Source organism: Pseudopipra pipra, chromosome 2, assembly GCF_036250125.1.
Source record: "Pseudopipra pipra isolate bDixPip1 chromosome 2, bDixPip1.hap1, whole genome shotgun sequence".
Lineage (NCBI taxonomy): Eukaryota > Metazoa > Chordata > Aves > Passeriformes > Pipridae > Pseudopipra > Pseudopipra pipra.
The window spans coordinates 38,214,137-38,236,710 of record NC_087550.1 but is presented as its reverse complement, the minus strand read 5'-3'; the positions used below and the strand labels follow the sequence as shown (position 1 = coordinate 38,236,710).

Below are 22,574 nucleotides of genomic sequence, written 5' to 3'. Positions count from 1 at the left end.
GGGATTAATGTATAGTTAAATAAGTGACCTTTTTCCAAACTATTTCTTCTTTAAGGGGCATTCTTGTGATGTCTGGAATGCAGTAGAAGGCCTCTACTTAAGTGTAAGTATTAAGGAAATAGTTGGCTTTTTCCTTGGTGGAGGTAGTTGGACGAGGATCATAAAAGCTCAAGTCTTAGGTTTTTGGCTGCCTTTTTCTGAAGAAAAAAAAGAGGCATTTTATTTTGAGACATAAATCCAAGTAGCAGGTGACCAGGTTTCTTTCAAAGTTAACTGGCTAGGCTTAAGAAACAGTCTATTCCACAGCCATTGCGGAGTTGCTATGCCTCGTTCTTCAGCAAATAGGCACAACCTGCTGTGTGTCTGAATTGAAAAACGTGGCTAGAAGAGTGACAGGTTATGCTTTCCTCACTGTAAAGTTAATTGCAGTGGTGACAATGAGACCTGTAACAGTTTACTTTGTGGGACAGTTCTGCAAACATAGTTAATGCAGCTACTGTAAAACGTAACAATTCGCTTGTTCCGATGTGCTTGAATTCTGTGTCCTACCTACTAAAGGAAGTAGAATTAGCAGGTAGAGGAAAAGTACTTGCAGTGAAGAATTCTTGTACGTGGTTTATTAGAACGTATTTTTAAGATGTCTTAAAATGGTGTTCGTGTTTTCTTTGTGAGGTAACTCCCTTAGTTGTACCTTCTGTGCCACAGTGCTCCAGTTTCTTAAATTGCAGATAGACCTTGTTGGCAGTTGTGTGGTATACTGGACCATGGCTTTGATTTCAACTGAAGTGCTTTGTTTTGTCATTAGCATTCAGGCAGTGTAACAGGACCACAGTCTACCTGCTTCATATTGAGTATAAGAGTACTCAACTCCTAATAAATTACTGAAATAATGAAGAATCTTGGGCATATTGATCAGATGCAAAAATTTACTTTGTTTTAGGAAGTCCAGTGATAGTCCAGTCTGAACTACCATCTTGGTAAGTGTGTGTGACTGGTTTTTAACACTTGCCTGTTGCAGGTCAGCTGCCTGTCTTTCACTTGGTAAGCTGGTCGTAGTGCTGTTCTTTTCTTACTGAGAAAATGCAGTGTTTTAGAAAATATGAGTTTATCTAACCCCAAACTTGAGAATGCTGTGAGAAAATTGTTGTGATGATTGGCAAAATGTTCAACTGCTCTGAAGAGAGTGAGTGAGAATGGCCTTTCTGAACAAATTACTACATAAATGTACTCTTCACGTCACTTTATTTTTACATGAAGATGTCTTGTCTCAGTGAGGAAAGATCATGACTGTGACTTTGTTTTAAAAACAAAGAGGAAATTAAAAGGAGCTGTCAAATAGCATAATATTCAGACACTACAGTTGCTTGAAATGTGATTCCAAATAGAGACTCTCAGTAATGCTTGTGGTAGTTAAAACCACTTAAGTACTAAGTGCTGTTGTAGGTTCTGCTGATTTGTAGGAACATCATGCTGGTTTGTAACGTTACTTTGCTTTTTCAGGAGGCATGTATTTAGAGAAAATAACAGAAGAAATGCAGGATGCCATTTCACAGCAATCCGAAGCTCTGTCTAAGGTTAGTATGACATATGAAGTTTTGCATATACCTTAATGACTGAAGGACTCTGGTGGCTGGAAGTCCTATCAAACCTAGTTTACTGTTTTGTGAGGGTTTCATGAACTGGTTTCAACACTGCATTACTGTAGCATTCACTCTGTTAGGGGAACAATTTATTGTAACTTTGATTTGCCTAAAAAGCATTCATACAGATTTCTCATTCAGAAAGGAGGTGATCAGGTTAACTGCTTAAACTCACAGTTTTGCTTGGACAAGTGAGTTGCACTTTACAGTAAATTTATAGGGAGGATTCTGTACATATTTGTAGTTAACTGCCTTTGATGTTTGCTTTTCAGGTAACTTAACTATTACTGTTAAAACTGTTGCTAATATGAAGGAGTTACTTCATCTTCTCCAGGTGCCAGTTGTTGAAATCATTTACTCTCCTTCTTCCCCAAAATATCTTGAAACGACTTAAAAAAGACATTCAGCGGGATATATAGCAGATACATTTCCAATCTGCTTGATTTTTATCTGTCATGTTAATATATAGTACAAGGAATGCTGAGGTCTATCCCGATAGGATCTTCTCTGTAGGTTCGTGTCGTTGGAAACGCCTCACAGAATAAACTTGTGGTTTCGCTTTACCCATTGAACTACCTGTTAGCTCTGTGGGATCAAACTGCAAGACATCTTCATGTAGCATCCTAGGAAGTGTAATAATACACCGTGTTCTCCTTTAGGTGTACTGTGACATGCTTTGATAGAAATAAAAAAAATTATTCAAGTGGAAAAGCTTGGTAAGAGTCAAAATACACAGAGTGTTTTGGGACTTCAGGTGCAACTAACGTACTAAATTACACAGGCTGAACTTATTCTTCACCTAGGTTTTAGTGTAGACACCTGACTTTTAACACTATTTTTTGCTGCTTGAGTGTTCTGGATGGCTTGAAACAGTCAATTCCCTCTTCAGTCATGAAGTAATTATCCTTGTGGTGGCTGTAGGCAAGAAGAGACAGCACTGTGGTGTCAGTCTTGAAGTAACTTACTGCGTTTGTTTTGTGTCAAGAGATGCTCCACAGTTTCACACTGAGCAGCTGCTGTTCAGGTGAAAGGAGCATTAGGTAAAATTCATGGAGTCTGTTTTCCCTCTCCAGTTGCATGGCAGCTTTTGTGAAATGACAAGTACCTCTTATTCCCAGACACTAACTGGTGCATGGAAGAAGGCTGAATGTTAAAATGAGCAGTTCATGGATGGAGAACTGCAGCTGTTTCTCTGTATGGCACTTCAGCCCAGCTGCATTCTCCTGATGAGGTGTGCAAAAAGCTGTGCTACAGCAGTGCAGTGTTTGGCATCACTGGTTTTCGTTCAGCTGTGTTTGTTAAAGCTGGTATTTTTTCTGAAACAGTCTTTGACCTCTTCAGTGATTTGAGTGTACTTGCTTTCTATTTTCATGTTCCAGCGTGAGAGCTGAGTATTGGCCTCTGGAACTCAGCAAGTGCATTCAGTTTCTTCTTTCTAACAGGTGCTTTAGGATACTGAACAAAGTGAACCTCCCTGTATTAAAAAGATGAGCTGTGGAAGATAAAAGCAACCTGTTTTATAGGTAAGCAGTGAGTTACTACTCTCACACTACACAGTTTGTGTGCTAAATTAGTATGATTCTAGGACATTTAAACTTAAACTGTTTTAGAAAGAAGTATAAAAATGGTTGTCTAGTACCAGAGATTACTGGATGGTGATCACTCCAGATTTTGGCAGTATCTGAGCAGGTCACTCGTCTGAGTCATTCTTGTGTGTGTATATAATGGCTGTCACAGTTGTGCAGTGGTTTGTAGTACTAGTGTCTTAGACTGCTGTTGGTTGTGAGGAATCATGTACATCTCCTCTGTACTTAAAAATTTTAAAAGATTTTAGGCTTGTTGGTACACAACTTGGCTTTAATGTTGGCAGGATTAATTGGTCCATCACTGGAAAGGATGGGCAGAGTGAAGTCCTGGTACGGGCAGTGAGAGGAGTGTCTGGTCATTACCAAGGCTGCTGGGATGTTACTGTTTCTGGTGAGCTGTGGACATGACCGTAAAGCAAGTCCATCAGACTCTTGTATTGCCATATGATGTGGCACCAAGGCTGCTGGGAATAAAGCTTCAGTGTAGGTCACAGACACAACGTTCCCTTTGCTGTTAGGAGGAAGTTGCTGCTGAGGTGTAGGTATGTGGTTGGTATCCCAGCCTCCGAAGTTCTAGCTGGAACCTTTGTAGATTGGACTCCAGAGCTGCTCTTGAGAAGGTAGTGCTTTTGAACAGAAGCAAAAAAGGGAGACTAAGGCTGCGCCATGCAATTTATATCCAACTTGTGTGTTGTTAACTCTTCCCTTACACTAACCAAACCTGACTCTTTAACTTCCAGTGTCTGCTACCAAGTTGCTGCATGTCAGAGGGATGAGAAACTCCACCTGAGTGCTACCAAAGTGAGTGTGAAGGTAAGAGCACTTAACCAAAATGGTTGGTACTATAAAGAGATTCAAGGTCACTTCAAAGAGGGTTTGCATGGCTGAAAAACCAGCAGCTCTTAACGCGGTGACCGCAAATTGAAATCCTCTGCAGGATGCCGTGGACACGTAGTGTGTGCTATGGTCTATTTATGAGGAGATACACCTTATGTCCTTAAGCCTTTTGAGGTGAAAAAGGATGTTAATCTTCTGCCCTTGGGTTTTTGTGATGCTGATGTAGAGGAAAGGCTGCTCAGTTTCATTCTGAAACCAGCTGACATTTGTAGCACGGAAAGTTAAAGCTGGAGAACAAAAGGGTTGTGGTATGAGCAGTCTTGTAGCCCAGTTGCTGCTTGTGTGTCAGGAGGAGGGCAACTGAGCTGGTGAAGGGTCTAGAGCACGAGTTCATTTTGGAGCAGCTGAGGGAGCTGGAAATACTGAGGCTGGAGAAGAAGTGGTTCAGGGAGGACCTTCTTGCTCTTACCTGTAGTGTGGTGGGGGTCAGTCTCCCATTTAAGAAACTGTGAGATAAGAAGAAAGGGCCTCAAGTTGTGCTGGGGACATTTAGATTAGATAGTGGGAAAATGGGGTTTTTTTGGAGTAAAAGTGCTAATAGATTTTTTTTTTCTCTCTCTCAGGCTCTGGTGATACTGCTGAAAGTCTGCTGCAGTGAGCTACACAGCTGTTCCAAATGGAGAAAGATCTTACCTAAAGTGTTTATTGCAGTTATTTGGCATTAAAAGTAGTGCATATTGTGACTTGCCTCTTGCCCTCCTGTGAGATATGAAGGTGCCTTTGTGTGTTAGAAAAGACCCAGCTGAGTATAGTGTGTTGTAATTTGAGTGAAAATAACTTGATCAGGTGTTTTCCCTAACTTCCCTGTCACTGAATTCTCACTGTACTGAAGCCCTGGATAGGTATTTATTCTGTACAGAATGTCACAGCATTTAAATAAAACTGTCTCTAAGCTGCAGCCTGGGATTATTTCCTGTTGCTACACTGTGGCTTTCAAAGAAGGGTGAGAAAATCCTCACAGCTGATCTCCTGAGCCTTGGTCTCTTCCCTTCTGATCATATTCTCAGAAAGGAGCTAGAATATTGCAGAACTGCCCAGGTGAAGCTGAGACCATATACCTGCTGTACTGCTCATTATTTGCACTGCAAACAGCCTCCACTGACCTCCGTGACATAACAAAATGATTCTGGCTTAGGCTTTTTACTTATGCAGGAGGTAACAATTGTTTTGCTACTCCAGTACATGCAACTGCACCAGACTCAATCAGTGAAAGGACCTGTACAGTGTAGTTAATTGTACATCTAAACTAAGCTAAGATTTCTGGTGGAACAGGTCCAGAGGAGTCCATGAAAGTCACTGGATGGGAGCATCTTTCTTGTTAAAAAGATGCTGAGAGAATTGGGGTTCAGCCTGGAGAACAGAAGTCTCCAGGGAGACCTTTATAGCACCTTCATTATTGCCAGGGGCTTGGACTAGATGACCTTTAAAGGTCCCAACCCCACCTATTCTGTGATTTACTGGTATGTTTTAACCCTGATCAGATTTAATGAAACATCTCTGCTATTGCACCTGCTGATAACCAAGTTCAAGTTTTAAAGCACAATTTTTGCTATAATTTGTCCTGGTGTTGTTTTAACTACTTAGCTATGAATTGGAGTTCACCAAACATAGACAGAAAAATATGGAAGTAGCAACAGTAAGATTTTTATTCTATTCAAGTGCTTGAAAGACATACTGCATGTGTACAGGAACCCACACTTCTTAAATCACATAGTGCAAAGAACTGATAAAAACTCCAGCTTTACAGAAACGTCTTGCCTCAAAATGATTCAAGTCATCTTTAAAACGCAACTTTATTTGAAAATGTTTTGTATATTACAAAAGTTAGTATCTCCCTTTAAAACATAAATGCATATCTAGAAAGGCCTTTCATTCCTGTCTACTCTGAGACAAACCATGTTGAAAGCAGCAGGCCATCTGCTTCTGTAGTGATTTCCCTAAACAGGAGGGTAGTACAGGGGTTTTGGGTTAATCACTGTTTTCCTACAGCTTAAAGCTGAGGATTCCTAATGGCTTTGCAATTAAACATTGTCTGGGTTGTACCAATACCATAGCGAGGCTTTTGCTCAAAGTCTGCTGCCTGTCACAGTGCTTTCCAAGACTTCTTGGCTCGTAGTTTTTCCAGCATTTTCTGCAAATAAAACAAACCATGAGACTAGTGCAGCTTAAGCGACTACACTAAAAACCAGCATAGCTAGAGGGGCACAACTGAGGTACTGCCCCATCTGTTTGACCTGAACATCAGTAATAGACAGTGATGAGTTCAGTGACTGTCCGGGCTTCAAAAAGGCCACAGATTGCAGGGTGGGAGAGAAGGTGTGCTTATTTATTTTATGTTAATTATGGAATCTGTAAACCAATGCAATGAGAGCACCAATTTATTCCACCAAAAAGAAGTTGGGGTGGTCAGTGCTAAAGGCAGGATTTTGGCCTGGAGCCCCCTGGAGTAGTCACAGCCTCTCAAGATCATCAAGCATTTCCTTCCTTCCAGTTGTCCAAGGCCCAGCAAGAGAACAGGGAATTAATGACTCCAGTCCTCTAGTTCAACCCCTCTTCTACAGCAACTGGAGGAAAACCCAGACAAGATTCTTGCGACCTGAAGTTCAGGCATGCTCAGAATGTTACCCTAAACTCAAGCAGCCAAAGCAGCCCAAAACCCACCAAACCTAATTCAGTCTAGTTTGAACTACTGAAAACCCTGCCATTCTTTTGCCATATAGATTTTCTAACAGCTGGAGCCTTTTTGCTCAAGCTCAAATCACCAGAAAAATTCAGCCTGAGGCAGCCATGCATTTTAGATGAAGTTTCAGCTCAGTCATAGTGTTGACAAGGAAATTCTTATGTGGGATGTACCAATGCCATCACTCAAAATCCAGACTGGTTGGATGGTCTCCATTTCAACTGCACTCAAACTATGCTTGAGTGACTAATTAGAAGCTCAATGAAGTCATGAGACTCACCAGTCAGGAGGACAGTGTAACAAACTATTACCTTTTGAAACTCTTTAGCTTTTTCTCTGTTTTTAGCATAAGTTTCTTGCCTTGTTTTTTCTTCCTTTCTGATTTTTACTTCTTCAAGTTGATTATAAAGTCTGTGGGAACAGTAGGAAGAAAATTGAGTCCTGGCAGAAAGGAAGTGGCAAAGCTGGAGTAAGTTAACAAGCTTAAGGGTTTACACTGGCTCACTTGCTAGCAATTAGGAAAATTTGACACATCTCTCCAGTAATCTAGAATCACTTCAAATTCTTCAGCTGTATCAAACAAACCCCCTCCATGTTCAGGAGCTGCACTTGGTTCATGTTACTGCTCATAAGTACCCAAGTGCAACTGTGAACTTTGCTTCAAATTTTATCTGGTGTCAGGCATTAAGTGGCACAGCAGCCTCAGCCTGGTGAAACCAGCAGGCTGACCTTGTGTTCCTCACTGCCACCCATGCAAGGGCCTTTTCCCAGCAGGTACCTGGATCAAACACTCTTGGCTCCTCTCTCCCAGCTGTTCTGTGTTAAGCAGCACTGGGTTCAACTGGAAGATCACAAACTCTTTTGTCTGACCAAGAGCTTTCATAAGACACAGTTTAACTACTTCTGTTGGTTTTAATTCAAACTTCTCCCACTTGTGTTCATGCATTACCTGGATGTACGCTGGTGCATTTCAATTTCTCCGGCCTTCCTGTCCTCTGGAGAAGATACTCTCACTTCTCCTACTTTTTTCAACTGACTGGCAACTGCACCATTTTTTCCTAGGGAGAAAAAAAATAAAAAGCCAAACATATCTTAAATTTAACTCTCTAGTTTAGCTAACTCAAAAGCATGACAGGTTTTCAAAGATTTTTAAATGACATGACAAAAAAAGAAACAAGCTAGCAGAATGGACACAATGGAGATGATGTCTTGTGTTAAAATAAATCCTCACAGTCTCACTCGTTAGGCTGCTGCCTGTGCTTTAAGCCAGCCATGGCTCTCAACAGCTGACCTCCAAGTCCCCAGTAACAGGCATTAGAGATGCACCAGTTCAAGTAATGTGGTTGTTCTTTGATAAACAGCCATTGCTTGCAAAGATACCTATAACAACAAACGTGGGCTGATTGTGAAAGAGCACCCATAAAACTCTTTACAACACTGAACTGAAGAGGCAGCAGGGCAGTGGAGGGGGGGAAGCTCTCTCCATCCACAAGGAAACAAAGAATATCCCAGTTTGCAATAGCAAACACATAACAAACATAAACTCTGTTTTTTGATATACAACAGCAATTAAAAGGGTACCTAATGGTGTATCTTGTCCCCAAACAAACCTACCAGAGAGAAGACAAAACTCCTTTTGTCTTCTTCTTAACTCCTTAGACTTTCCTCCTCGAAGCTTTCTGGCTTCCGGCTTTTCATTTTCTCTCTCTCTATTTTTTATTTCTTCTACTCTTTTCAGAGATTCCTGGATGAAGTTCTGCTTTCTTTTTAAAAAGGATTTTTGCAAACTTCCAGATGTAGCTGCAAACTCCAGCAGCATCACTGTGAAGAAAAGTCTCAACATTTCTCACTGTTAACAACAAGCAGTAAGTCATGCATTTCAATGTACTTCTCCTAATATACTGAAGTTGACCACTTTTGTAAATGGCACTAGGAGAATGGCATTGTGAGTGATGAGGCATCTTGCAAAACAGGCAGCAATTCAGACCTATGAAATCCAGTCATGGTCAGCAGGTCTGCTGAGACAAATACTGCATCAAAAGCATCTTGATGCCTCAAAACATATCAAAGACCTAATAAGTCCCTAACACAGTTAAGTTCTGTCAACTCCTGTCTTTCATGTTACTGTGGTTCACTTTAGACAAAAAATATTTCAGTATTTTACTGCTGTTCCACACTGTTATCAGAATAGAGAAAAAAAAACAAAAAAAAACATTCTTTGGCTACAGGGCTTGGGAGACTAAGAGGAAATGAGAAATAAGTGAATGTGCAACTGTGAAAACAAATCACAAAACAACACAGAATTTTTCAAAGTTAAGCTGTTACAATACAAAAACAAGTGTAGTGTAGAACTTTCATAACTTGGGACTGGACGAGACAAGCAATATGACACACACTAAACCTGGGTCAAATGTACAACAAACCAAGCATGAACAGCAAGATGCATTCGCCTGAGTAAAAGCAGCTCTAAAAAATTTTCCAGATGAGAGGTGTATTTTACTGATTATTTTAATAATAAAAAAATTTACTATCTCTATCTCAGCTTCAGTATATTTAAGTTACACATAATTACCTGCAGTCCGATGTGACGGACAGTGACTGTTGTTGGGACTCTGGGCTTTGGGAGAGCTGTCAGGCCCTGTGAATGCCGAATAATCTCCATCTGGAGCTAGTGGTAAAAGTTCTCTCTCCTGTTTCAAAAGGAATAATCAGTGGCTGGAAATGCTTAAAATACACCTCCAATTTGAGTGGAGCGGTACTACTGTACCACTAGCTTAGACCCAATGCAAATAAAATACATTCTTTTGCCCTTATAGCAGATGCAAAGAAAAATCAGAAATGGATCTTTGTAATAATTATGAAAAATCGACTTTCTAAAAACATTTTAAAACTTAAAAAAAAAAATCCATTGAAGACTTTTTTGCCCACCAGATTCAATTGGTTGTTCTTAATACAGGGCAGCATAATTCCATCTGCTTTCATTTCCTACTGTTCTCTCTAGTTCTCCCCCATTACTCTCATCCCACTTGACTCTTCCTCTCTTTATCAGTGGCGGGTGACACCACTGCAGCAGTACAGCCTCCAGCTGTCAACCTTCACTTCTCCCTCATATCAATTACTTTATAAAGACCCATCCTTGGACACTTTTAGGATCTTCTGTAGATGCCTCCTGCAATTAAAGCATGATTTCATCTAACTGACACAGATTACTTGGTTCTACATTATTGCTTCAGCACCCAAATTATTGTCTCGTTAAAACCCAGCCCTCTGCAATTTACAGCCTTTGCTTTATATAAGCAAACAGCAAAAAGCACACCATGGGCTAACTAAGCGTGGCAGAATGACAAGCTGGTTATTTTTTCCCCATAAACCTCAAACTGCTGTGTGAGCCTGCTACGGCTCCATCTGCTAGGTAGGGGATTTTTTCTTTTTCTTTTGTCCTACATTCTCATTTTGTTTAAGTTTTCAACTAGTGGGATACAATTTAATCTTGCAAACACCAGCAAGACGGTTTGTTTCTTGCAACAAGTCTTCCAAACTCTGTCTACACCAATATGACAAGGTAGTAATTTTAAAGAATAGCCCAAATTGAAGATCTATTAGATCTCTCCAGAAAACCTAATGTCAAACTAGGATGATCCAAGCAATTACTAAGCTCGGATAACCCAACATTCTCTTGTTTTGCAACAGTGGATTAACTGCTACAGTGGGGCCTCTCTTTATTATGATTAATACTAAGTTAGAATTACATTAAGATAATGCTCACCTCAGTAAAAACATCACATTCAGACTGACCCACACAGGTTGGGTTATCGATTTTATCCTCAATTTTCTGTTGGTTAATATGTTCAATGTCCGATTCTGCAGTACTGATGTCATTTGAGCTTATCAGAGTGAGTTCTGGTTCTTCCATAATACCACGCCCTGACTCAGTCTCCTAGAAAAGAAAATATACAAGTCATCAATGTAAAAATAGAAAAACTAAAAAAAAATAAATATTTCCAGCAATAGCAACAGCTGTTGTTAGAAAGAAGAGGCTCATTCAAGAGGAAGAAGAAAACCCGCCCCAAGCAATACATGAAATACAGAAAGAGAACATGTATATCAGAGTTCAAAAAACTGAAACAAATAACGCAAAGCAGGCAAACAAAAAAACCTCCACCTCTCCTTCACTCTCCTCAAGTTTAAGTTACTTAGTTCTAGGGCAGATTTCTTTTAATGCTACATCAAAGCTATTTCCTGAAGTTTGCTTATGCTTTGGTTAATTTATTTACCTCCTTCAGGCTTCTAAATGGGGACAGTGAGGTAACAGTGACATGAAACCCAGCTGCATGTGCTCTACCAAACGATAGTAAGAGAGGGAGACAAAACAGCTCCTCAAACCATTGTGGGAACTCAGCTCATTTCAGCTACTGCTAATTATTTCAGTGCTATGATCTGAAAGTAGTAGGGCAGAAGTCCAGAAAACAGGAACCAGAACTGTAAAATCAACATTTGCCAAGCTTTCAGATATTAAAGGTCTAAAATAACTTGGTGCAACAACAAAAACCCCTGCTTTTGGAAATCTGTTTTACTCACCCAGACTGGAATACAACATGAGCTTCTGGGCACAGAATGAGAATGTTTCTCATCTCTTTCCAGGAAAAAACTGTTTTGTTGTACAACAGCATGCAAATGGATGTCTGAGTCTTCCAAGCTGGTTTCTCTGAGAACCTTCAAACATTCCTGTCCTTCTGGAAAGCTTTGCTCTGGCTCCTTTATATTCATATTGCACTGAGAATGCAGCTCCATGGCATTATTTACTTCATGTACAGGAACTGATTTTTCAGGAAGCTTCACATGCTTCTTATCAAATTCCTCCAAAGGTAATTTTTCTGAAGACACAGTCTCTTTTAATAAGTGTGGAGAACAAGTTTCATCCATTGTAACTGGCGTGGTATCTACTTGATAAAGTGATTTTTGCTCTTCCAGTGGAATCAGACTTTCATTTCGCAGACCTCCCACTGAACACTGGAGGCTAATGCCTTCCATACTTCTTGACAGTTCTTCATATTCTCTTGCAGGTGAAACACAGTTCTCATGGCCCCCATCTTCAGTTCCAGGGGCTTGCTCAAAAGATCTCTGCAGTGCAGCCCTACAATCCACTGGCTGATCAGCATTCTGAGAGATATCACTCAGCGCAGATTCTAATTGAAGGGGGTGAAAAGATTCTTCAGATCCTGTTTCAAAAATTGTCAGAAGTCAAACTGCTTGCTAACAAAACAGAATTTTCACTTTAAAAGTCTCCCCATAATAAGACTTTTCAGTAATGTATAACAAAAATTCTAGTAAATAGGAAGAAATATTTTGTTTTAAAAAGTCTGCTTAAGTTTCCTCAAACATAGTACCATTAACATTAGAGGAAATGATTCCATCACTGTACACAAAATTTTGAGAAACAATACTTTTTGTTGCTTCTTAGAATATGTTTACAGATGGACTTTGTGATGGTGGTGACATAATGACATCCATACATTTTACAACTTATTCTCTGTAAAAGGAAGTCCTCTGAGTCCCTTTTGCACCTCCAACAAAGTCTCCAAACCACAAAGAAAACAATCCAAAACACCATTACAGAAACTTTCAAAGTAGAAGACAACATTCAAATTGGAATAAGGACTGCTGTTCCTACAAGATACAGCAGTGCACCCTAAATTACCTTCCTTGAACTGACAACCCAAAATGCTTTTTACTTGCTTAGCCTGTTGCTTATGTTATTTTTTCCATACTTCTAAAGCACAACAGTAATTAGTTTGGGATTATAAAAACACATAAGAGATGGGGAGATATTGCAGTTAAGAATCAAAGCACAAAGATTCTTTCTATAAGCAATTTAGAAATAGAGTGTTTTGAAGTTAGAAGGGAGCTTCCTAAATCCTAGTTGCTGTGACCACAGTCACAAAGTCTTTAAGTGTAAACCTCTTTTAGCATCTTTTATTACTTTCCGTTTTTCTTGTACCAGCAACTGCCAGCTAGAGAGAAATAATAGCAACTGAGTACTTGCTTGCATCTTTAAACATGAATAATGTGTGTCCAAAAATTTTAAGTGTATATATATATATATATGCAAATCACAAACATAATTGAGCAGGAATGTTTACATTGTAAATACATCTATTTATTACTTAAGATATTGTGCTGCATTTCCTGTTACTTTAAGGTGCTCCAACAGAAAGCTGAAAAACACTGAAAATACCTGATTCTTGGCAAATAATGTTTTATGAAATATTTAGTTTGCTACTAGTTCCCTTTGGAATTTCAGATTGGCCCTTCTCTTTAGAATACATGAAATACCAAGTTAAATTCAACTGCAAAACATTAAAAAAATATTTTTCCTGCTATGAGCTACGGTTAATGTAATACTGCTCTGCAATCATAAACTTTTAATCTACTAAGTTAATTACAACATTATCACTTAAAAGTTTCTTTCTTCTTCTCTTGTCCCTCCCCCTTACTCTGTAGAGAGATAAAGCAATTCTATAATCAGAGCAAGTATCAGTGTACAGAACATTGCTGTGACTTAACAGTGGGAAAAGAAAATTAAATTGTTCCTTGAAGAACGTAATGTATATAAAAGACAAATGATTAAGTTCAGAGACTCTAGCACATGCACCTCATAAAATTTTTATCAATTTTTGGAACTTCCTTAACTTCCTCAAACTTAAAAAGTAATGGATATGCATGAACAAATATCTGGAAAAGAACTTAAACTGACAGTTTCAGCCAGAGTTGATATTTCTTCACTAACATAATTACTGCAGAAGGAATAAGTAACATAATATCCATTACAGGGACTTGAATAAGCAGGTCTGCTTTTGTACCAAAGTTGTAACTGCTGAGGAAATAAACTTCACAGAATTTAGGAGTTCTACCCATTAAAGGTAGTGGAAGAGACTGTGTGAGAGAGCAGCAGCAGAGTTAAGACATTTCAAAGCAGGACTGAGAGCAGCAAAGAGATCTGTCCCCGTTTCAACATGGCAAACCCATCCTAAGGGTTGGTATTTACACATTACCAACAGGCTGAATCTGAAAGCACTGATCTGACTACACTGTACATACCTGGAATAAGATTTTCGGTAATGGACTCTTCTGATGGAATGTTGTTTTGCCTGTTTGTTTCAAGATAAGAAGGCAGACTGCTTCTTTGCACATTCAGACCAGCGTTTCCCACTTCTAGAAATGTAAGCATGTCTGGACTTTCTGTTGAAAATTTTGAAGTCTAGTGGCATTAAAAAGAAAAATTTTTCTCAGAAATGTGAAGAATAAAAAGCTGAAGGTAGTATTTGATTTCTGGATCACATTTCTGCTACAACCAGCAAAACCACTTCCAAGCTCTATGTATATCAAAAAAATACTCCTGTGTTTCTTCTAGATAAAACACAGCATGGGGATTACATATTTAAATCTTACAAAAACCTTATGCTAAAGTATTTCCTCCATCAGTTTTTGTGTAGTACCTTGCTAAATTCTCTGCTATCTTGTGAAATTTCATATTGAGAACACGATGATGATGTATCAAAGTCAATACTTGGTTCCAAAGGCTGAAAGAGATGGTGATGGAAGTTTGGAAAAGGTTTCTCTCTTTCTGGAAAACAAAGCTCATCTGCTAGAGCTGTAAGAAAAAAGGTTATTTTAAAAACAAATACACATCACCCACACCCCCAAAACACCCCCCCCTCAAAAAAAAGAAAAAAACCCCAAACAACAGTAGTATCTTTATGCAGTAAATAAAGCATATTCTGCAGGTATACAAATAGTAGCTTGTAAAACCAAAACCTTTACAGCATTCAATTCTTCCACTCTGACACAATGCAAGTATAAAAAGCAGTAAGAAAGTGATACACTGATTAATTTTTTTTTTTAATGAAAAGATTAAGTCCTTAAGTTCTCTGTTCAGCACTTGTGAGACTGCATCAGAAGTAGTGTGGGCTTTTCAGTACAAAAATCAGTGACACAGCAGAGCAAGACCAATGAAGAGCCACAAGGATGATCAAAGGGTGGATGTACCAATGATGTTCAAAGAAAAGCTGAATAACTGAGTTTGTTCAATCTTAAGAGAAGAATTGGGGGAAATGGCACAAAAATATCTGCTGCCTATTACCTCCTAAGAGACAGTATAGAGAATCCTAGAATCGTTTGGGCTGTATCACCTAGTTCCAATTCCCCTGCCATGGGTAAGGACACCTTCCACTACACAGGTTGCTCAGGGTCCCATCCAACCTGGCCCTGAACACTTCCAGGGATGGGGCATCCACAACTTCTCTGGGCAACCAGCTCCAGTGCCTCATCACCCTCAGAGTGATGAATTTCGTCCTAATATCTAACTAAACTTAACCTCCTTCAGTTTAAGGAAAATGCAGTCAGTGTGCTTGAACATGTTCAGTGAAAGAAAAAGAGACAGACAAAGGAAATTTTGGTTGGATACAACAAAAAAAATAAAAAAAAAAGAGGAAAAGAACAGTTATTAAAATGTTGCCCAGGGGGGTGTAGAATCTCTGTCCTTGGCAATATTCAGAACTTGCCTGGACAAGGCCTTAAGCAACCTGAGCTGGCTCTGCTATGAGCAGGAAGGAGAAGTTGGGCCACATAAACATAAGTCCTTCTGGTCTAGATTAATCTATAATTCTATGATTCCGGGTTTTCAAACATTCCAGGAGGAAGCAATTTGAATTAAAACACTAACATTATCGTCATGATAGCTAACAATGATGTTCTTAATTTTGTTACATTTTTCTAGAGAGCACAGAACCCCCACCAATCTGTTAATCAGTGAGTGTTTCATCAACTGTGTGACCCCATGTGAATAATGAAGTATTATATATTATTTTTCTATCTTCCTGAAGTAAAAGTTGTGCATAAACAAGTAATAAAAATGGCACAGGTAGCAAAAAGCCAAGCCATGGTAGCAGGGGGCTGCACAGAACTGAGAGACACCTGATCAGACTATCTTGCTTTTCTGCACCAGAAATGCTTCATTAACATATATCTAACAAAGGATGAAGAACATCAGAGTATTAAATTCTTGCACATAGAATCCTTATTAACTTTAAAATGTAAGCCAAACATAAATAACAGAGACCACCATGTAACATCGAGTTAACTCCTCATTCTGTATGATGAGAGCACAGCACATAAATGCTATAAAATAGCAAATACCTTGGAAACATGTATTGTCCTCTGCGCTCAAGTTCCCAGTATGTTTCCCCAAGATCTGCTGTGTCTGACTTTCTTTATAAAGGTGCATGTCTTCTTCAGACAGCCGAGTTTCAGATACTCCAGACAAATTCTCTTGCCTCTGTTGCAAGGCAAAAGACAGCGAGGAGTTCAAAGGACAGCTTGTTTCTCTCAAAATTCCACCTTCTGTACCATCAGAAGACAATCCTGAAATAATAAGTTAGATGTTCACAATTTTGCATATAAATCACTTACATGACATCATCTGAAAAGACACTGCTTAATATCCTGAAATATTCATAAAGAGTTCTTGGGTTTTTTTTTTTAATTGTCTCCTGTCAATGCTCCTATAAATCTTACCACGCACTTTCACAAATACAAGTTGATCTAATTAGGTAGTAGTCAGTACAGCTTAGCGCTTTTACAGAATGCAGACTTAGGAAATACTGAAATTATAAAATCAGAAAAGAATTAATACTGTTATTTTATGCTAGCTAGCATAAAATTTTATGCTAGCTAGCATAAAATAACCTGCCACTGCATATAAACATGTCAATCCTTCAGTGTGATCTTGAATATCTTTATGACACCGTGCAAGAGTTTTATTCATGATTAAAGAGAAATTGCTTAAGACCAACACAAGAAATCTGAGGGATCAAGGCAACCAAAATCATGTTCCTAGTTACCGCACCAACCCTTCTTTGTTGCACAAAGCTATCAGAAAAGGTCATCACTAAGCACTGAGTGTATGGTGAAGACACAGCTAGACTTGAAAAATTTATTCATGCAGCCAAATACCTAAAACTTCTGGTATTTTTCTTCCACAACTAAGAAACAATAGACAAAAAAAGCTACAAGAAAATGATCTTAGAATTTGCTTTCTTACATCAATAAAACACAGATTTGTCAAGTGACTTATGAAGTTTATGTAATATCATTAGGGTTAAACTAAGACACTGAAATCTCAGGCTGTAAAAACTGTAGTCTTCAAATCTGATTTATAAACATAAGCACTTAACAAAACATTCTGGTTATGCTCAACTCTGTAGGATGCATTAATAAACCTTAAATGAAGTTTGACACTAGCCTATTTCAGAAGAACTTGCAGTGAGTTAGACCCATTCTGCCATAAAACAAATAGAAAACACAATTTTCCTTTTACAAGAACAACAACAAACCCCAAACACTTACCAGGGCCAACAGGGCTTGCATCCAACATTTCACTAGTTGAAAAGCTCCCAGTGGAAATTGTTGAAGTTAAATCACAGGGTATTCCTTGCATGAAAGCCTCTGAAACTAGTACTTCCTAGGATGACATAACACACCTATTACGAAGTACTCAAATGTCCAGAATTAAAGCTTTAAACCCACACATTTTATTCTGAGCTCAGTTCAAGTGTAGAAGCCTTCATGTTTTGCACAGTCAGGCAAATAAAGATTCATCCTTGCTCAGTACAACACATTCACACCCCATGTCCCAGACACATCACTCCCAACAGCCCCCTCCCCTCAACACACACCCACCCACACACACACACACACAGTTATAAAGCCTCTCAGGACGGCATACAAATCATGACACCTGGAAGATTGTTTTATCTTCTGGTGATCAGATTTGGCTATTTCTCATCACAGACCCACTTCAGTAGAATTGTAGATCTCAGAGGAATATATAAGCAAAACATCAAAAACTCAGGAATTTTACAAGTACTTGCAACACTGAGTCTTTTGCATACAAGTTACTGACTTAAAATTTAATTCTATGAAATTACACCAAAAATATACAAAATACCGTAAAACATCATCTTCCTTAATTTTAAGGCAAGCTCTACAAAGTCACAAAGCAGAGAATGAGAGTTCTTGTATTTAAAAATTTTGGAGAATTAGATATGAACAGTTCTTCTGAAATTCTGACTTCAAATGTGCACTAAAAAAATAAAAAAAAATCTAAGAAACCCTTTTCCTACATTTTTCATTATATACTACCTTGTACAAAATATATTACATTTAAAACATCTACATTTTAACGTACTTCTATATACACATGTAACACATAACATTTTTTAAATACTGTTTTTATTTCCTGACAAAATGACAGGATCTTTGGGTGAGGAAACAGAAGGAGATTGGTGTTGATTTTGGCAAGGCTTTTAACACTCACAATATTCTTTGGTCCCAGTTTGGATGTGGCAACCTGAATGGATAGACAGTAACAACTGGGTGGATAATCAGGCTCAGAGGTCAGCGATTAAAGGGTTACACTCTATGTGGAGGTGGGGAACAAGTGGAGTACATAAGGCTCTGTCCTAGGACCTGTCCCCTGTAACACCCTTGGCAGGGAGGAGATGACACCATACTTTAATGGTGTCATTAAAGTAGGAGATGACACCATACTTTAATCAGGTCTCCAGATACGCTAAGGTGGGAGGACCAAGTCATACACTGAACAGCAGGGTTGGCATCTAGAACCACCTCGTGAGGTTGGACCTACAGGAATAGTGTGAAACTCAGCAAGGGCAAATGCAAAGTCCAGCACCTGGAAGGAAGAAGCTCATGCACCAGTCCCAGCTGGGGTCTATCTAAGGAGCAGCCTTGTGAAAAAGGGCCCAGGAGCCTCATCAGACAGCAAGCTGAGGGTAAGCCCACGGTGTGCCGACAGCAGAGGGGCAACAGACAGCATCTTGTGCTGTATGAGCAGGAACAGAGCCAGCAGATCCATCCCAGTAGTTACCCTTTACTTGGTGTTTGTTATGCTGCTGCACCTAGAACACTGCACCTAATCTTATCCCCCCAATATGAGAAAGAAAGATTACATCACAAAATAAAGAGTGGGTTATGTTATATGATTACATTGATATGACCAACCGTATTATCAAGTGTGAATGATGGTCCAGAATATGTTTTAACTCCCTCTCCAACTTCAGCAGCAAGCACTGGTGAATCTTGAGACACTTGAGAATCCTGGGACTGGGCTGAACACAAACGTAACAGAAGCAATAAGGAACAAAAAGAGCTTTTGAGTTCATAGTGAGCAATGTTTTGTGGCACACCAGAGGGCAGTAACACTCCACTGCTGCTTGTCTCACCCTTTGGGCCATCATTAACCACTTTCTTCTCACCTACAACACATTTTTTGCTCCACTGTACCACCAATTTGAGCAGAAATCTGTAGTTCTCCTTGACGAGCCTTCCTAAAATTTCTAACTACTCGGACTGCCCTCTGAAGAGCAGGCAAGAAGAGCTCAAAATTTATCCTCTGGCTTTGCAGAATGAAATGTGGCTTTGCTACTCTTACTGCAATCATTTCATTAGGGTGGGGGGAATCTTTTACAATATACTATTACAGTGATTACAAAGAAAAGCAGACATTCCAAGTAGATCAGTGAAATCAGAAACACTGAATTACTGAAGTACAGCATGACTATTACCACGGAACTGAATCACCTTTGCCATAATACTCTTACACATAAAAATAAGTAATATGAGTATTTGCGCAAAAAAAGCACCACAGCAGCACCCAAAAAATGCAATTTCTGCATTCAGTGCTGACAAGCACCTTTAAAGTCTGATAACTCTATGATTGTAGATGAATTGTCACAAACAACTCTAAAATATGTATTCTTCTTTCCAGAAATAATTTTCAAGAAAGAAGTGCTAAGTGTGAAACTGAACTGAAACTGAAGTGTTTTCTCCCAACTCTAAGAGGGCTGCTAGGACAGAGACATGAAGATAATCACATCTGGAACACCACTCACAAGAACCACTAAGGATGAATAATGAGAGACCAGCCTATTGATATGTAATGAAGGAGAACTGTGAAAGAGATGTATGTATCAAATCTAGTCACTAGTTTCAGGCTCACTAACTAAGGAAATCAGGCTTATGCCATCAAACTGTCCATTTCATCTGCTGGGTTACTCTGTAATTCCCAATTACAATTTGGATTCTATCAGCCAGTTCTAACCAAACTGGATGGGAAAGAATATCAAATGTCCAAAGTTCCCAAAACTCATTTTATCATGCATTAGGGGCATAGTACAAGAGAGCAGTTTGGATCTTAGTCTCACTGGTGTCACTTATGACAACATCACTTTAGCAGTTACCTGCCCTCTCTGGCTGCAACCAGCTGATTATTTTGTGGAGCACTTGTAACCACTCAGTACTGAGCACAGGGATTCATCCTTCCCTAACCACAGAAGTACAGAATCACAGAATGCTAAGGGGCTGGAAGGGACCTTGAAGAGCATCTAGTTTCAAATCCCCCTGCCATGAGCAGGGACACCTCCCACTAGACCAGGCTGCTCAAAGCCCCATCCAACCTGGTCTTGAACACTTCCAGGGACGGGGCATCCACAACTCTTCTGGAAAACCTGTTCTAATGTCTCACCATCCTCACAGTAAAGTCCTTAAGACATTTTACATTCAAACATATCTGCATCTAAATTTTGGAGGGTTGAAGTTATCTTTCTTCCTGGAAGACAGAAATACAGCTAATTATAAAAGTTTCTTTAAAAAATGCCTGTTACTCAAGGACAATCTCATATCAAAGAAAAGTCACCTGTGCTGATAAAGCATCCAAGAAGATTTACCAAGTTTAGCTTTTTATCTTTAATGTTTACTTTGAAAAAACATGTGAGCAGTGATAGGATTTGTGCACATCTATTGGTTCTGTAATCATGAAAGCAGTGCAACTCCTAAGTTGTAGAGCCTTACATTATGTGGTCAAAGGTAGAAACCACCAAGAATAAGGTCAAAGATGACACACACAAAGCACTCATTTGCTCTCACTTTTAGAGACACAATTACACCTTGAAAACATGGGAAAACTGCAAACACATCCTAGTTAGAATCAAGTAGAAAAAAAATGTTCAAAAAACCAAATAAAAAATAATCAAAGTTACCATCATAAACAGCAACCTAAAATGCACCTTATATTCTTCCTTCAGAAACTTTATATTTAAAGCACAAGGGACTGTAGATTTTTTTGCTGAAATACCACAACAGTTATTGAAAGTATCACAGGGAGCCTCACAGCCTACAAATTATAAAGATATTACTGGCAGTTTGGTTGTTGAACTGCTCAAGAGAACAATCCTCTTACACAAAATCACAGAAAGCTTTGGGGTTTTTCCTCTTTAAATACAGACGTTCAAATAAAGTTTCCTAATCCTCTTACATAAACTATTGCACTGGTCATATAATACTCTCTAACGTAAAAAGACACTATACCAAGATATTTTATATTAATTCAAAAACAGTGGCTCTAGCAATGCTTCTACAACTTACTCAGAAAAATACAAGCCTTTTCCTCAAATATTGTTAAAGGACAAAATTCTTCAGTAATAATTTAAGTTTAAATATAGATATACTTCAAGAGGACTATTCTGAGAAACAAAAAAAGCAGCTGAAAGAAAATGAGCTTGGATGGAATTGGAAATGATGTCTCAACACAAACTAAATGAACAGTTAAAGATTAGGGGCAGTGGTGAAATTTCTAGCAAAACCAGATATGTACTACACAGCTGTACTGCTTGTAACGCTGTGCATATAAATGCTGTCAAGTTTCTGAAAACTCCTCTGCAGCTCTAGTAATGTATTAATTCATTTTAAATGGATACTGAAAACTGTCCTGGACCATGCAACACTGTCACCTTGTACTCAGTTTCAAATTCCTTTAGTCAGGGTTTTACAAATTTTGTCTAACAGTTCCCAGCAAGTCGAGCATAGTATTTTTCAATTATAGTGACAATAAACTGCATTTCAATATGCAGTAAACTTGAAGAGAAGCAAGTTGCATTTGAAGAAGCATTGCAATTGAAAGTACTGGAGCCTTTGAGTTAAAAGACTGGGGAGACAAGCTAGATTTGTATAGACAGGGAAAAAACAGTAGGAAATAAAAACCTTGCCATCTACTTGTTAGTCCAATCTCTTGACAAACTTAGTAGCCTGTTTTCTTTGTTTACCTAAGACTAGCCATCTTTGTCCCTTTATAAAGCCAATCAAGTTACCCATAACATGTTTAGTAGGTTTAAACATCCCCGTAACAAAATTATTTTGAACATTCCCAAACCACTTTAACAAAAGCTTTCTTGATAACTGAACAAACTGTTTTATTTCATGGAATCAGACTTTGTCACAGCTGGACACAGCCTATCCTCAAAGGTGTGATGTCCAATAAGAGCTCTTAATGAACAAATGGACAAGAACAGAGTTGAAGTAATCCTTACATTATTGCAGTATTTTTCCTTTTGACATACTCAGTGGAACATGTAAAAAGTGTATAGTGACTACTAGAAAAGCCAAGGTAGAATTGATTTGTCTGGAATTCAGGCAGATCAGACCCTTGAAAATTCCAAGTGTCTGGCTCAACTCCAGCACTGTGCTACTTTCACAAGCTGACAGTCAACACTAATGCATTGTAAGTTGGTAGACAGAACTTCCTAATAAAACAAGAATTGCATACATAAAATAATTACCTCTCACTAAGCAGGGCGATAGGACATGAGGAAATGGAATGAAGCTGCATCAGGGCATTCAGACTGGACATTAGGAAAAGGA

General features: G+C 38.8%; 2 protein-coding genes and 6 non-coding genes across 24 annotated transcripts in view; 6 read left to right on the top strand and 2 right to left on the bottom strand.

Annotated features, from left to right (window-relative positions):
• TAF1D (TATA-box binding protein associated factor, RNA polymerase I subunit D) overlaps nt 1-22,574 on the top strand; it is a 36,507-nt gene that overhangs the window by 7,683 nt on the left and 6,250 nt on the right. For 2 of the 10 annotated variants that reach the window (XM_064645061.1, XM_064645064.1), the window contains exons 10-14: nt 56-977; nt 1,501-1,574; nt 2,300-3,163; nt 3,967-4,039; nt 4,687-5,021. The gene's annotated coding sequence lies outside the window, so the exon portion shown is untranslated. Of the gene's footprint in view, nt 1-55; nt 1,575-2,299; nt 3,164-3,966; nt 4,040-4,686; nt 5,022-22,574 lie in introns of those variants that run through there. The other 8 variants (XM_064645065.1, XM_064645067.1, XM_064645066.1 and 5 more) reach the window with 8 other exon arrangements.
• On the top strand, nt 324-455 carry LOC135410552 (small nucleolar RNA SNORA1). The gene has a single exon (XR_010428741.1). It is a non-coding gene; the product is annotated as a small nucleolar RNA SNORA1 (small nucleolar RNA).
• Nucleotides 1,140-1,212, top strand: LOC135410547 (small nucleolar RNA Z40). Its single transcript, XR_010428736.1, has one exon. It is a non-coding gene; the product is annotated as a small nucleolar RNA Z40 (small nucleolar RNA).
• Nucleotides 2,120-2,251, top strand: LOC135410554 (small nucleolar RNA SNORA18). Its single transcript, XR_010428743.1, has one exon. It is a non-coding gene; the product is annotated as a small nucleolar RNA SNORA18 (small nucleolar RNA).
• On the top strand, nt 2,834-2,967 carry LOC135410549 (small nucleolar RNA SNORA8). Its single transcript, XR_010428738.1, has one exon. It is a non-coding gene; the product is annotated as a small nucleolar RNA SNORA8 (small nucleolar RNA).
• Nucleotides 4,084-4,213, top strand: LOC135410551 (small nucleolar RNA SNORA25). The gene has a single exon (XR_010428740.1). It is a non-coding gene; the product is annotated as a small nucleolar RNA SNORA25 (small nucleolar RNA).
• The window catches only part of CEP295 (centrosomal protein 295), a 42,206-nt gene continuing 25,377 nt past the window's right edge, over nt 5,746-22,574 (bottom strand). For 4 of the 8 annotated variants that reach the window (XM_064645052.1, XM_064645056.1, XM_064645053.1 and 1 more), the window contains 12 exons: nt 18,882-18,988; nt 17,208-17,322; nt 15,999-16,223; nt 14,300-14,454; nt 13,902-14,061; nt 11,382-12,022; nt 10,570-10,740; nt 9,376-9,493; nt 8,418-8,624; nt 7,753-7,861; nt 7,115-7,214; nt 5,746-6,254 (listed from right to left, as the gene is read on the bottom strand). In XM_064645052.1, coding sequence (XP_064501122.1) covers nt 6,207-6,254; nt 7,115-7,214; nt 7,753-7,861; nt 8,418-8,624; nt 9,376-9,493; nt 10,570-10,740; nt 11,382-12,022; nt 13,902-14,061; nt 14,300-14,454; nt 15,999-16,223; nt 17,208-17,322; nt 18,882-18,988 — 2,156 coding nt within the window. In that variant the 3' untranslated portion in view covers nt 5,746-6,206. The other 4 variants (XM_064645054.1, XM_064645055.1, XR_010428228.1 and 1 more) reach the window with 4 other exon arrangements.
• LOC135410556 (small nucleolar RNA U2-19) lies at nt 17,571-17,654 on the bottom strand. Its single transcript, XR_010428745.1, has one exon. It is a non-coding gene; the product is annotated as a small nucleolar RNA U2-19 (small nucleolar RNA).